This window comes from Hyperoodon ampullatus (assembly GCF_949752795.1).
Source record: "Hyperoodon ampullatus genome assembly, chromosome: 3".
NCBI classification, from domain to species: domain Eukaryota; kingdom Metazoa; phylum Chordata; class Mammalia; order Artiodactyla; family Ziphiidae; genus Hyperoodon; species Hyperoodon ampullatus.
In genome coordinates, this window is record NC_136916.1 from 62,607,139 (window position 1) to 62,622,917 (window position 15,779).

At 37.3% G+C, this 15,779-nt stretch overlaps 1 protein-coding gene across 4 annotated transcripts in view; it reads left to right on the top strand.

Moving 5' to 3' along the window:
• Window positions 1–15,779, top strand: part of NEO1 (neogenin 1) — a gene marked incomplete at both ends in the record, with an annotated part of 236,626 nt that overhangs the window by 166,924 nt on the left and 53,923 nt on the right. For 3 of the 4 annotated variants that reach the window (XM_079699467.1, XM_079699468.1, XM_079699466.1), the window contains 2 exons: window positions 5,724–5,883; window positions 12,948–13,102. In XM_079699467.1, coding sequence (XP_079555593.1) covers window positions 5,724–5,883; window positions 12,948–13,102 — 315 coding nt within the window. Of the gene's footprint in view, window positions 1–5,663; window positions 5,884–12,947; window positions 13,103–15,779 lie in introns of all 4 variants that reach the window. The other variant, XM_079699465.1, reaches the window with a different exon arrangement.

Here is a 15,779-nt window from a genome sequence, read left to right on the forward strand (position 1 = left end):
AGTCCTAGGACTCAGTAACTATTGCTATTTTACACTAGAAAAAAAATATTGTTTAATTGTTGCAACTAGTCAGTCTAAACCATTTCATTCTTTTCAACAGTGTTATTGAAGTATGATATGTAAAACTCTCTACAGATAACATCATTTTGTATATAGAAAATCATGAAGAATCCATGAGTAAACTATTAGAACTAATGAATAAGCTTAGCAAGTCAGTATCAGTATACATAAATCATTTGTATTTATATATACTTGCAGGAACAATCTGGGATTGAAATTAAGAAAACAATTTCATGTATAATTCCATCAAAAAGAATAAAATACTTAATAAATTTAACCAAGGAAGTTTAAAACTTATGCTCAGAAAACCATAAAACATTTTTTAAAGAAATTAAAGATGTGAATAATAAATGGAGACAATTCGTGTTCATCGATTTAAAGAATTAGTACATTCCCAACAGTGTATGAGGATTCCAGTTTTGCCAACACTAAGTATTATGTACCTTTTTTGTTTGTAACCATTGTAGTGGGTGTGTAGTAGTATCTTTTTTTTTATTAATTTATTAATTTTTGGCTGCCTTGGGTCTTCGTTGCAGTGCGTGGGCTTCTTATTGTGGTTGCTTCTCTTGTCACGGAGCACGGGCTCTAGGCACACAGTCTTCAGTAGTTGTGGCTTGCGGGCTCAGTAGTTGTGGCTCATGGACTCTAGAGCACAGGCTCAGTAGTTGTGGCACAAAGGCTTCGTTGCTCCACAGCATGTGGGATCTTCCTGGACCAGGGATCGAATCCGTGTCCCCTGCCTTGGCAGGTGGATTCTTAACCACTGCGCCATCAGGGAAGTCCCTGTAGTAGTATCTTATTGTGATTTTAATTCACATTTTCCTAATGACATTGATGTTAAGCACATTTTCACATGTGTGTTAGCCATTTGTATGTTCTTTTTGGTGAAATGACTTTTCAAGTCTTTTGCCCGTTTTTAAATTGGCTTGTTTTCTTACTAATTTATAAAAGTTCATTATATATTCTGATCCTGAATATATATTCTGAATTATATGTTCAAGTCTTTCATCAGATACATGCTTTGGAAATATTTTCTGCCAGTCTCTGGCTTATCATTTACTTAGTTGTGTTTTCCTTAATGTGCTGAAGTTTTTTTTTTTAATGAAATACAATTTATCTGTTTTTTTCTTCTGTATCTTGGGCTTTTGTTATCATGTCTAAGAATACTTTTCTAACCCAAGGCACAAAGACTTTCTCCTATATATTTTTTCAAAAGTTTTAGTTCTTCTATTAAGTCTAGGAGCTGTTTTGAGTTAATCTTTGTCTGTGGTGTTAAGTAAGGATCTAAGTTCATTGCTATGCATGGAGATATGTAGTTGTACCAGCACCAGTTGTTGAAAAGACTGTTCTTACCACATTGAAACTTCTGGACACCTTAGCTGAAAACCAGTTGACCACAAATATAGGGGCATACTTCTGGACTCTCAGTTCTCTTTCACTGATCTATGTGCCTATTCATATGCTGGACTGTCTCAATTACTAGAGTTTTATAGTAAGTTTTGAAATCGGGTAATCCAAGTCCTCCAACCATTTGCTTCTTTTTCAGAATTATTTTGGCTATTCTAGATCTTTTGCAGATCTTCATATTAAATTTTAGGGGCAGCTTATCATCTTAACAACATTAAGTCTTCTAATCCATGAACATTTATTTATTTAGATCTTTATTTATTTAGAATTTAAAAAATTTCTCTCAGCAATGAGTTGTAGTTTTCAGGGTACAAATCTTATGCGTCTTCCATTAAATTTATTCTTAAATACTTTATTCTTTTTTGATGCTGTTGTAAATGGAGTTGTGCTCTTAATTTTACTTTTGGATTGTTCATTCCTAGTGTATAGAAATAGAGTTGGTTTTTATATATTGATCTTGTATCCTATGACCTTGCTAAACATATTTATTCGTTTTGGTAGCTTTTTTTTTTTCCTAGATTCATTAGGGTTTTCTACTCAGTTAATTATTAATTACAAATAAAAACAGTATTACTTTTTCCTTTTTAATCTTTATTCAGTTTTTCTTGCCTTCTTGCACTGGCTTGGACCAGTACAATGCTTAATATGAGAAGCAGGAGCTAACATCCTTGTTTCCAACGTTGGGGAAAAAGCATTTATTCCTTCACCATTTAAGTATAATGTTCACCATAGGTTTTTTAGGTCTAGGAAGTTTACTTCTTTTCCTAATTTGTTGAGAGTTTTTATTATGAATAGGTGTTTGATTTTGTCAAATGCTTTTTCTGCATCTATTGAGATGATCAGGTTTTTTTCTGTTAATATAATATATTACATGGGTTTTTGGATGTTAAACTAGTCTTGAATTCCTGTGATAAATTCTACTTGATCATGGTTTATAATCCTCTTAATATGTTACCAAATATGGTTTGCTAATATTTCGTTAAAGATTTTTGTATCTTTGATCATGAGGGTTGTTCTGTAGTTTTCTTTTCATGTGGTATCTTTGGCTTTTATATCAGAGTAATACTAGCCTCACAAAGTGAGTTGGAAGTGTTTCTACTCTTTTTCTGAAAGAGTTGTGAAGGCTTAGTATTAATTCTTCTTTTAAATATTTGATAGCATTCACCAGTGAAACGGTCTGGGCTTGGACTTTTCACTGTGGGAAGATTTTTATTTAAATTTTTCTATCATAGTTCTGTCTAGATTTTGTGTTTCTTCTTGAGTAACTTTGGTAATTTTTGTCTTCCTGGGAATGTTTTTATTTCCTTTAAGTTGTCTGATTTATTGGCATAAATTTGTTCATAATATTAATTTTTAATATCTGTGGGATTCATAGCATTGTCCCCTCTTTTATTTTTTATTTTGGTAGCTTACATCTTCTCTTAATTTCTTACCCTTGTATTTTAAGAATGTGGTTAAAATTTAATTTTTTTCCAGCTTTATTGAGGTATAATTGACAAATAAATGGTAATATATTTAAAGTGTACAACATAATGATTTGATACATATACATTGTGAAAGGATTCCAACATTTAAGTTAGTTAACACATCCATCACCTCGCATGGTTACTTTTTTTGTGTGTGTGAAAAACCTTAACCTGCTATATTAAGAAAAGAAAAAAAGCTTAAGGTCTACACTCTTCAGTAAGGTAGAACCTTAGGTAATTCATGTGAGACTTATCTTCTGGTAAAGGTATTTTAATTTCCTCTAAGCACTGCTTTAACTACATGTCTTCATTTTTAATGTGTTGTATTTTCATTTCATTCAGTTAAAAATATTAAAAAAATTTTTTTTCTTGCTATTTCTTCATTGACTCGGGTTATTTAGGAGTGCATTTTTTGATTTCCAAATATTTGAGGTTTTCCCAGATTTCTTTGGATTCATATATTTTGGGGCCCTTTTGTTAGATGTATATGCATTTATAATTGGTATATTCAAAGAAGGAATACATAAATAAATGATAACACTTGGAGATTTCAATATCCTACTCTCAAAAACTGATAAAACAATTAGAAAAAAGTATAGAGGACGTAAGCAATCCTGTCAGTCAACTTGACCTAGCTGACATCATAGACTCTCCACCTAGCAACTACAGATACAGATTCTTTCCAAGCACATATGGAACAATTGCCAGGATAGACTATATACTGGGACACAAAAGAAGTTTCAGTACCTTTTAAAAGGCTGAAACCATACAAAGTATGTCTCCAACCACAACAGAATTACATATAGAGTGGCATGGACATATATACACTACCAAATGTAAAATAGATAGCTAGTGGGAAGCAGCCGCACAGCACAGGGACATCAGCTTGGTGCTTTGTGACCACCTAGAGGGGTGGGATAGGGAAGGTGGGAGGGAGATGCAAGAGGGAGGAGATATGGGGATATATGTATATGTATAGCTGATTCACTTTGTTATAAAGCAGAAACTAGTACACCATTGTAAAGCAATTATACTCCAATTAAGATGTTAAAAAAAACAAAAGATATCCACAGCAGGTCCATTCTTTGTCTGGAGCTTGCTTTCCCTTGCTATGAAAGTGGTAAATCCCACAAGCTCAGGGTTTTTCTCCTGTAACACCTACTGCATGTGCAGGCCTTCATCCTGGGCCCTTTGCATTGCCTTCACGAGACTTGGGAGCAAGGGGAATTGACAAAAACAAACAAGAGTCCCTGACTGCTCCCATAACCCTGAGTGGCACAACAAGGACTAAAAACTTCTATTGGCTAAATCCAGAGGCCTCTTAAGCTAAAAACCATGGCTGGTTTTAACACTCCACCACTTCCTATTCCTAGGAAGGGTGATTTAGCCTTTTTAAATGTCAGTCTCCATATAATATAGAGATACAATGATAGTACCTATTTCACAGAGTTGTAAGGATTGAATGAGTCCATGTAAAGAGCGAGAGTGCCATGTAGAAAGTGCTCAATAAATGGTAGCTGTCTAGAGACTTTACGTTGGTCTTCCTCTGCCTTTCCCTTGGAGAATTTATTCTCTGTGGCATATTTATTTAGACTGCCTCACTTTAAAAGATTCTCCTGTAATTCATAGACATTTTTAGGAGGTTGTTGTCCTACCATTTCATTGAAAACGAGGTCCAGAATTGTCATGCTTTCTTCTCTGCCTCTCTTCTAATTTCCCCATTAAGGTTATGACAGAATTCTAATGAATTCCGTCAGTTGAAAATTGTGAGATTAAATGTATACTCCAAGGTGAAGGAGATTTTAGGTTAATATTAGGAATGGACTTCTAAAGTCAGAAGTGTCCAGCAACAGAATGGGCTGACTCTGGGCATACAGACAGAGGCTTTCGACTTGCAGAGCTCTGATTTGCCACTGCTTCATCTGTCCCATCAAGTCCCCGAGGTCTGCAAGCTGTCGTAATCTATTACACTGCAGTGAGGACTGTACCAAACAGATATGCTACCTAATAAGTATTATATTTGTGTGACTTTGGAATTTGTGATGCACGATTTTATACTGTTGTAGTCAAATGAATTGATGAGAGGAAATGAACTATAACTTAATGAATTGAGAAAGGTTATCAGACTTCCCTGAGTATTGCCAAATACAGAGAGCAAACTTTAATATTAGACTCCAGTTGAAGATCTGGCTCTTGAATCTCCTGCAGAGCTAAAGGCACACACACCTCTGCAGTGAGATCATGATAGTCTCGGGCCTATGTTGAGTGTAATCAGGCCCATCCATACTACACACATTATTCCATATTTTGATAAAGTGGGGAAAAAATATTGAGGTTTTATCATGTATAAGACTTTTATGTGCAAAGTTCGACAGATGTTGCATGCTGCTTTCAGAATTAAAGAAAATTACTTGGGCACTGATGTGTCCTTCCATGAAATGTTTTATTCTTAGCTGTCACACTCCGTCCCTTGCCGACAACCATTATAGTGACCAGAAAGTCTGCTTGCTCTGCAGTGATGTGTCTTGACTAGTGCCCATTAGTTTTCAGTAGTTACCCCTGGCCTGCATGTTAGCCTTCAGTTTAATGGCCTTTTTTATGTTCATTCATTTTATTTTATTTCCCATCGTGGTTTTGTTTATTTCTTTTTTGTTTTTTGTTTTTTCTGTTCTCTTTTTTAAAACCGTCGTGGTTTGCCCTTCATATTCCCCAATATTTGCACATGACAAGATGTTGCCATCCCAACATTACCTCCCACTTCACTGACCAGTGCCACTACTGACCATCTAGCACCAGCCACAACTGGACCACTGCCTTCAGCTCCTCGAGATGTCGTGGCCTCCTTGGTCTCTACCCGCTTCATCAAATTGACATGGCGGACACCTGCATCAGATCCTCATGGGGACAACCTTACCTACTCTGTCTTCTACACCAAGGAGGGGATTGCTAGGTAAGTGCCTGTACGTCTGGAGCCGGTTGGTTGCATCTTGTCCACCCAAGACCAGCCGTCCCCACCCTGACTCTCTACTGTGTAGAATCTGTACCAGCTTTCAGTCCAGAAATATGATCACTGAGATGACCTAGTTTTAGGTCATTAAAAGTAAATTCCTAAACAGAGTGAAGTCCTGGTATTCTTTGCTGCCTCTCTGGGATGACTTGGGGAGAGAGTTATTTAAGTTAGAAGTATTAAAATGTAACCAGGGCTACCGTTTTTTCATAAAAGTCAGTCAAGCACAACCCATAGGCTATGTCTTTCTTAGAACTTTCAGATTCTAGAAATTAAGGTAGTTATTAAAGTAATCTTAATGAATATCTGTCTGCACCCGTACACGGATGTGGGCTGCTGAGCTCTGAGGTGGGGTGGGGGGGTCTCCTTGATGACACAAGAGTATTTAGTGACTCATTTTCCTAAAACAGCATTTCATTAAATTTCTCTCCATCTCCACCTCTTTCAGGAACTCACATTGCCTCTCCGTTGCTTTTGGAGATTCTCCAGAATCACCAGGCTGCTTTACTCCACTGTCTACCTTTGTTTTGTCTATCCAACCTTATTTTCCTTTAACCCCAGTTTAGCTCACTTTCTAATGAAACCAGTCTAATTCCTGTCACTATGCAACCTTTTTTCCCAGTCTGTTCTCTTCAGTCACTTCCCCCTTGAAAAAAAGGTTTTTCAACTAAAACTAAAATTCAGTTAATCTTTCTTGGCCCAGACTAAGCCCCATGAAGCCCTCATAAATCTTTCTCTACCTTTTTCTGCACATACAGCTTTTCTCTTGTATGTATGTCTGTGCCACTGATATTGGCACTTAATTATGATAACACATGATCTAATACCACCATAGTTGTTACTCTTCTGTTATTTTATGTGTATTTGTGTTGTTTTCCCAACCAGGTTATAAACTCTTTCGGAGGTACCATAGGTACCATGCCACATGCTGACTGTGTACTCTGAATATTGCTAAGTAGATTCCTTCATTGTGCTGTTACTTCACACCAAAATCAGAAAACTAAAATAATCTGTTTTGGTTATGGCCCTAACCCATGAAATAAAGCTTGTATTTCTACAAGGGTGCTTACATTTGATATATATTGTATTTAATACCAGACTGGCAAGTTCACCAAGTATAGGCACCTTCGTCAAGTCAGTATCCCTTGGTTTAATACTCTTGAGACATCTGAGTGACATAATTTGAGTCAGGTAGGTGGAGCTGCTCCCAGGGTAATAGAATGTTCATCCGAACACTGCACTGGATGTTTGGGGAGTTACAAAGATAAGGAAACATAGAGCTAGTCCCAGAAAGGCAAGATATTACTACCAAACAGAACCTGTCTTAAAATATTTCCAGTAGGCTTTTAGATCACATTGCAAACATCAGGGATTTCACAGAAGGAAAAAAGCTTTTAGTAATTCCTCAGAAGCAAGCTTATGTGCATTACAGGGCCTTTGCCCTTGTTGTTCCTTCTACCAGAACTGCATTTTCCTCACAAATAACTGTCTGGCTTCTTGTCCGTCATCCTCAGATGATCCCTTCTCAGGTCTTCCATGACTACCCATCCAGCTTAACCCCTTGGTCACTGTCGCACAGCGGGGCGCTTGGTGGCTTGTTCCCAAGCCAGTTGTTAAATTTTCAGGAAATTTTGCAAACCCGATGACATGGCTCAGTAGCTCAAAATTGAGCATAGAGGGAGTATTTACAGTGAGAAGTGCTACAAACCAGAGCCAGTTGTTAAACATTTACCAGAACATCATTGTAACATACCACTGTATTTTGTTTTTTAGCTTTTGTGTTGTGTTTCTTCAGAACACTTAATACTCAGAAATTTTCTCTTCATATTAACGCATTCGTGGTGTTTGTCTTGTTCAGTGGAGTATCACCATCACCTGGAACAGAGCCTGGCTTATAAGTAGCACTACAAGTATAAATAAATACTTGTTAAGTGAGTAATTCTAATGAATGGAGAAATAATTATTCAAGAAATAATATTGAGATAATTAACCTCCATTTAATAGAAGGAATAAAAGTCGTATCTCTGTCTTATGTATAACAACAAGTTATAGATGTATCAAGACGTATTTTTAAAACAGTGTATTAGAAGAAAATATAGAAACTATTTTCATCACTTAACGTATCTTTTAAAGGAAGACAGAAAATTCAGGAACCATATAGGAGAGATAGACAGAGTTTATTATATAACTGTAAAATTCCATGTGATAAACATAATAAACAAAATCAAATTATCAACTGATAAGCTGGGAAAAAATTTAACATTTGTAGAAGATTGTGTTGATACCCAGTCTATATAAAGAACTTTCTACAAATCACAAGTAAAAGACACATATCTCGAGGCAGATGGTATAAGTAGGTGCCTCAAAGAAGTTAGTGGAAAGCCCATTAAAGTTAAAAAAAAAAAGTTTTCACGATTACTAACAATCTTGGAAATACAAAATGATGAGTTACCATTTTTCACCTGTAAGGCTGGCAGAAATTTTAAATTGATAATATCCAGTGTTAAGTGAGCTGAATGTTGGGATTAAATCCAATCTAGGCTCTTGGTGGCAGTATAAGTTAGAGGAGCCTTTGGAGAAGGTGATTTGGCAGAATTAAAAAAAATTTTTTTAATGCACATTCCTTTCAACCCAGCAATTACACTTCTAGGTGTCTGTCCTATAGATACGCCAATATACATACACATAGGGCACTCATAAAAAATGCTTATTGTAGCATTATTTGTAAGGATTAAAAAAGGAAACAAAGTAAATGTCCACTGGTAGAGGAATGGGCATATAGTTAATATATGTATAACCATATGAAGTATGATGCAGGAATTTTTAAAATGACTTATATCTATGTATTTTGATGTGTACATAAATGCCTAGGTCAGTGATTCTCAACCAGGGGCAGTTTTGCCCGACATCTCCCAGTGGGCATTTGGCAATGTCTGCTGACATTTTTGGTTATTGCAGCTGAGATGGGAGGGGATGCTTACTGCTGTCTAGTGAGTAGAAGCCAGAGATGCTGATAAACATCCTACAATGTACAGGACAGCTCCCCCCCACCCAGCAAAACAAAGAATTATCCTGCCCAAAATGTCAAGATACAGGTCTAAATGCCACCTTTAGGTCTCAGGGTGGAACAGGTTTTAAGGAGGGAGAAAAACTAGGACTTTTAATATTTTTAATTATATATACTTTTGTTTTTAATGAAAATCTATCACTTATTAGTGAATCGTGTTGAAATAAGCAGGGATGATTAATAAATGAAGTTGGAATTGAAAAAATGTAGAAGATAAATTGGCAGGGGCAGGAGGACAGGGCAAGTATATGTGAAGAAAGAGGAGATGCAAGGAAGATCCAATTTAATTTGTGTTGTCTGTTGTTGGAAGGATGGGAAAGTAAGAAAGCTCTGGCCTAGAGTTTTTGGTCAGAATTAGTAAGAGATTACAATAAAGTGGAAGTTTGGAGCCAAGTGTTGGAATGCCAGTAAGAATTTTGACATAATCAGTTAAGCAGGGACCATTTTAGACTCCTGAGCAAGTGTACACTGTTAAACAGCTTTTATTAGCAGTACTTGGAGGGCACTGCATAAGATTAGAGAGGAAAAGCAGTGGAGTCAGGGAGACAGATCAGTAGTAGTTAGGTTGATCTAGGCATGCAGTAGGCCCAGATGAAGATGACAGCAGTGACTTGGAACAGACAATAAATCTGGGGAATATTTCAAAGGAATATTCTTGGAGATTGTAATAATAATTTTTGTCACTTCATTACTTTAAGATTATGATTTCTGAATAGAAGCAATGAAAGAATAGAAATAACACTAAGTCAAAGACTAGATCCCTGTTATGTGTTTTATAAACAAAATTTATTTAACCTTTATAAATTAAATTTTCTCATCTAAAAAACGAAGGTCTTCATAGACATTATCTTCATAGACTTAAAACATTTTGATGTGAGGATATATGCCGCTGCCTGCATTTACAAATTCCCCTACTTCCTGCATTTGATAATTCAACCACCAGGTGGCATTATGTGCCTTGGTCATGAGCTATATAATTCTGTTGGGTACCTGAGTTTCCTGAAATTCCAAAGGGTTCTTCCTCTGCCATTTCACCTGTGAAATGTTCACTTTTTTTTTCAATGCCTTTAATGTAAACAGCAGTATTTTCTGTTAGCCACCAAATGGAAAGTACAGAGTAAGTTATTCCAGAGTTGGACAAAGCCTTACGTATCTGTTAGTCTAGTCCGGGAGCTGGCAAACTATAGACCCTGGGCCAAATCAAACTTGTTTTTGTTGTTGTTGTTGTTGTTGTTGTTGTTTTTGGGGTACGCGGGCCTCTCACTGTTGTGGCCTCTCCCGTTGCGGCCTCTCCCGTTGCGGAGCACAGGCTCCGGACGTGCAGGCTCAGCGGCCATAGCTCACGGGCCCAGCCGCTCCGCAGCATGTGGGATCTTCCTGGACCGGGGCACGAACCCGTGTCCCCTGCATCGGCAGGTGGACTCTCAACCACTGCACCACCAGGGAAGCCCAAACTTGTTATTTTTATGGCCCAAGAACTAAGAATAGTTTTTACATTTTCAAACGGTTACATTTTAATAGGTTATACAAGTAACTACAGTTGACCCTTGAACAACATGGGTTTGAACTGCACACATCCACTTATATGTGGATTTTTCTCAGTAAATCCATAGTACAGTACTACACGATCCACAATTGGTTGAATCCCCAGATTCAGAACTGTGGATAGGGAGGACCAACCAAAGTTATACTTGGATTTTTAACTGTGGAGATGGTTGGTAATATTTTTCATTTGGCATCTTGGCCTGTAGATATTTACTATCAAGCCCTTTAAGAAAAAATTCACCACCCTGGGCTTATTCTTACATTTAATACATGAAGAAACTGAAGCCCAGAAGGAATTGATGACTTTCCCACGATCCCCTAGCAAGCTAGTAGTGTTGCCAGAACTAGAATTGGAGCTCCTAACTTCTGGCCCTGCGCTGTCTTAGTATAAAGTGTATCTTTTCCTTTCTCTTTTGACTCTTAGCTAAGACATTCTAACCTAAGACCCATCGTAACCTCACACATTTATGAGAATTGTCCTTCATAACTCACCCTGGATCTTTCCTGAAGTCAAAAGTTTTTTTCTAGGCAGACACTTGGTTCTGGGACCTCAGACCAGTCTACTGTTAGAAGCCTTTTCAGGTGCTAGATGTTTCATCTTAGGGAATCATACCTACTACTGCTTTTTTCTTATTGTAATGCTTCTGTAGAAATTTGTTCTAGATATTTTCCCCTTTTACATAGGAACAAACAAAAAGATAAACGTGATATCATTACTATATCATTTACACATCAAAAGGCAAATTTCCATTCATTCATTCAGCACACATTTGCGATGCTACTTCTGTGTGTGAGCCTTCTGCTAGTGCTTCTGTGGTACGTGAACATGAATGAGACACTCTTTCACTTTGATTTAAAGTAAGATAGTGCCCCCCCCACCCCGCTGTCTTTCTGAGAGAGAACTTGTTTAAACTTTCATGTACAGTGAGCGAAACAGACTATTCTGTGCTCTGGCATGGAGCTGTTAGTTTAATGAAATGTCAAATACCATACTTCCTTTTAGCTAGCATTTGTGATTGGATCAAGTGTCAGAAACCTCACAGCATAAGAAATCAGTTGATACTCTCCTTCTAAATCTTGTGATTTAGAGGTTTAGCTGAAGAGAAAATAATATCTATAGATATCTCAAGTGTCTCTGAGCAATAACTTTTGTTACCATGATATTCTTTTCCAATGGACCTAACTGACTATAGACAGACAACCTTTATAAATACGTTGTGGGTGGGTACTGTTTGTTTGTTTTAATTAAAGTAACATAGTTTAAAGAACTATAGAAAACTATTGAAAAACGCTCACATCTCTGAAATGCAAATGTTCATACACAGTCAGACAAATTGGCATATGGCCATGTAGAACTAAACAAATTTTAATCAGTAGCTTCAGGGAAAATTATCAATATTTTAAAGTAAGAATTTAATTCAACAGATTATTAGGTAATTTAAAATAATTTCTTCCACAGAGTAGTTTTGGGCCCTTTTATTGCTCTCTCAAGATAGACACAGATCTTTTCTCACACGATCAGTAATTCTTAAAGACCAGCTATTTGTCTAAAGCAATTATTTTTCTTTACAATATTTGTTGAAAGCAAATATAATCTGGGTTTTGTTATAGTGAGTACAGTATACTGAGCATAATTATGGGCCCAAGTGTGGACACAGAGACCCCCAAAATAGATCCTGGAGGCCACCTTTTTAAAGAACCTAACTGATAACTGTTTTTATGTTTTCATCTCATAACACTAGACCACTGGCCATTTGTACTGTTTGTGATAAGATTTGTTAAACATTTCAAATCAGTTTGAAAATCATTCAAGAAGATTTTTTGTTTTAAGAAATAAATTATAAAAATCAGAGTCATGATTAGCTTATTTTAAAGACTGGATTCATTTAAATTTTTAATGTTTTGTTCTCAGTTTTGAAAGTGATAATCTCTAATTTTCTTCTTATTGAGAGTCTGTTATCCAGAAGATACACAGCATTCTTTGATACTGTCTGTGAAAATTGGGTCATACCTATAATCACCTTCTATATGTCTCCCTGAGGATAACCCCTTAAAATTCAGTGATTCCTAAAGCGTACAGAATTGGTGACCAGCTGCCCCATTTGAGATGGCACCAAGAAGACTCTTTGTGTCTTTTCTGAAAGGAAGTTGTGATTATGGCCAGCAATATCAGTAATGTTTAAGCAAGAACATCAGCGATTTATCAGACATGTATGACATTGCTCTTTGCCAGCGTCCATATTCTGTGCAGTTCCGCCCCCAAAAGTTTCCTTTTTTGAGTTAATTTGACTTGGATTTATTAAGATTTTATGTCATATGGTATCTATAGGCATTACAATGAAAATGAAACTGCACATTCTGGAAATTTTCCTAATCAATTCCTCTTTCTCCAAAGGGAACGTGTTGAAAATACCAGTCGCCCCGGAGAAATGCAGGTAACCATCCAAAACCTAATGCCAGCGACTGTGTACATCTTTAGAGTTATGGCTCAAAATAAACATGGCTCCGGAGAGAGTTCAGCTCCACTACGAGTAGAAACACAGCCTGAGGGTAAGTCTCCCACCTCTCTGTCAGCCCCACCTGTAGGGAGACCTGTATGAAGGGCTACCTTATATATAGCCTGGCATACCATAGGAGTGCAGAAGATAACAGTTCCTCACCTTCAAGGTCCTTACAAAATCGTTACGGGAAATCAAATTAATTCACATCAAGCAGTAGCAAATAGTGTAAGACAATATAATTCTGCTGATAGACACCCAAATTTTACTGATCCTTTAAGACCTGGCTCAGATGCCTTCTTAGAATCTTCCCTCTGATCTTATCTAATATTTTATCTCGACAGTCCTAAGATACATTATCATTTTCTTCCTTGAATTATGGTTATGAATATATCTCATTAATTTTATGGCAAAGACAGTCTTTGTTATCCTTTTATTTCACACCATATCTAATGCAGTGCCTCACATAGGAAGTAGGTATTTAATAATTGTTCAACGGGATTGCCCTGATCTTTATACATACCACACTCTTTGGAATCTCTTCAGGGCTTTACTTTGGACCTGCTGTCTTTTGTGCTAAATAATGTTACTTCCAGTTACATTTCTTAAGATTTTCTCCAACTGAAATGAGTGTCAAGTTGATTTATCTTATAAATGTCTTCTATGTCTTAAATTTTGGTTTTAAACTATAGGCCAGAAATGACAAGAAGCAGTCAAATCAGAATTAATGCTTATCTCATGAGGCTTTCTTCTACACTTTTACTTTTAACCTGAGGCACTGTTTTTCCTTGGAGCCTTTTCCAGATTTCTTTTACTGTTAACTGCACTAGTGTTTCTGTATTAACATACTTGCAGTAACAAAATTTTACTTCAGCTAGGGAGCATGGGAGATAAATTCATGAAAGCTACTGACCAGGGAACTAAACATATTAAATGAATTTACCACTGAAACTGTGGAAATAATTCAAGGACTCTGCCTGATGGGTAGAATAAGTAAAGTCGAGAAGCTGTGGAACTTCACTTTCTAATGCTGCAGCAAATCATTTACCCATCAAACAGTTATTGAGGACCTCCTCTACCAGGCACTGCACAAACTATTAGAGATGCAGGGGATGGACAAGATAGGAATTCTCCCCTTAAAGAATGAGCAGTCAAGGGCTTCCCTGCTGGCGCAGTGGTTGAGAGTCCGCCTGCCAATGCAGGGGACACGGGTTCGTGCCCTGGTCTGGGAGGATCCCACATGCCGCGGAGAGGCTGGACCCGTGAGCCATGGCCACTGAGCCTGTGCGTCCGGAACCTGTGCTCCACAGTGGGAGAGGCCACAACAGTGAGAGGCCCGCGTAATGCAAAAAAAAAAAAAAAAAAAGAATGAGCAGTCAAGATAGGAGGCCATTGATCATTTCAGTAATAGAGCTTAAAGATCAGGAATCAAACCCAAGCAACAACAAGAGGGCCAACAGAGAGCCGGGGGGTTGATTTAAGGAAAGAATGTGTTCTCGCTGCAGGGAAAGGATGTTGAATTTCATGGTTACTGTGTTCAGATGAGAGCAGGAACAATCTATTAGATATCAAACTCAAGCCACGAAGCAAAACTCAATTTTCCTTCATTAACTCTCACATACAGGCATCATTCATGAGAGATAATGGGATACAGAACAAGGAAGAGTTACTGTAAAAGTTAGGTATATCAAATCAGGTTCCTAGAAAAAGATGAGACCTGAGGTTGGCCTTAAAGCATTTGGCTTAGAGCAAGCATTCTTGGGGAAGGACACTGCTTGACCCCACCCCAAAATAGGACAAACAGTGCACATGCAAGGTGAGTCATGATGAAAATAAAGGAAAAGACCACTGAATTTGATTCAGTTCAGGGTTCAATCCTGGGGCCATGAACCTTCTGAAGATACATGAAAATATTTGTGTGTCTGTACATGTTCACATTTTCCTTGGGAAAGAGCCTGTGGTTTTCATTATCATTTCAGAACTTACAAGTCAGACTATTGAGAACCACTGGACTAGAAGGGGCATTGTCAAGTTAGAGATGAAAGAAGAGATTTATTGAGTGCCTGTCATGTGCCAGGCAGCATGCTAGGCAGCAAGATGTAAAGACGAGTAAGACTTGACTTCTGTTCACAAGGAGCTTACAGTTTGGTACCAGCGCCAGACAAGTAAACGGGCAATAATGTGATGTACAGTCATCACAAGGAAAGTAGGCAGCACAATCATTTATTCAAGGAATTCGATTAAAAGAAAGTAGCTAAATAAGAATATAGATGGAAGGGGTAACAGATTCTGGTGAGAGTATTTTAGGGGTAGAGAGTGACTATAACATGTTTTGGCAAAAGAGGAGTTAGTGGAGAGAGATTTGCATTTTATCTGGAGGTATTCAGCTTGGGGGCAGGTGGGAGGGGCCGTAAGTGTTGGAGTCAGCCCTGGGAAAATAGTTTACATTTTTAGCTTTTCAAACCAACTTAAATTTTTTTCCATTTTTTAATGCCACTGTACAGATGAAATGAAATAATTTACTAACTCCTATTTTAGGATCATCTTTGCCTACATTTAGCCAATGAATATACTGAAAGTGATTTCAAGGGAATTTGTTCTGTTCTCCTTCCCTTTTAAAAAGTTAGAGGAAAGTTTTCCATAGCAGCAGAAGTGTGACAAATCCCACCTGTCAGGCTGCACAAAATATGCTCTTAAGTGAATAACATGATTCATGCCTAAATAAAGCA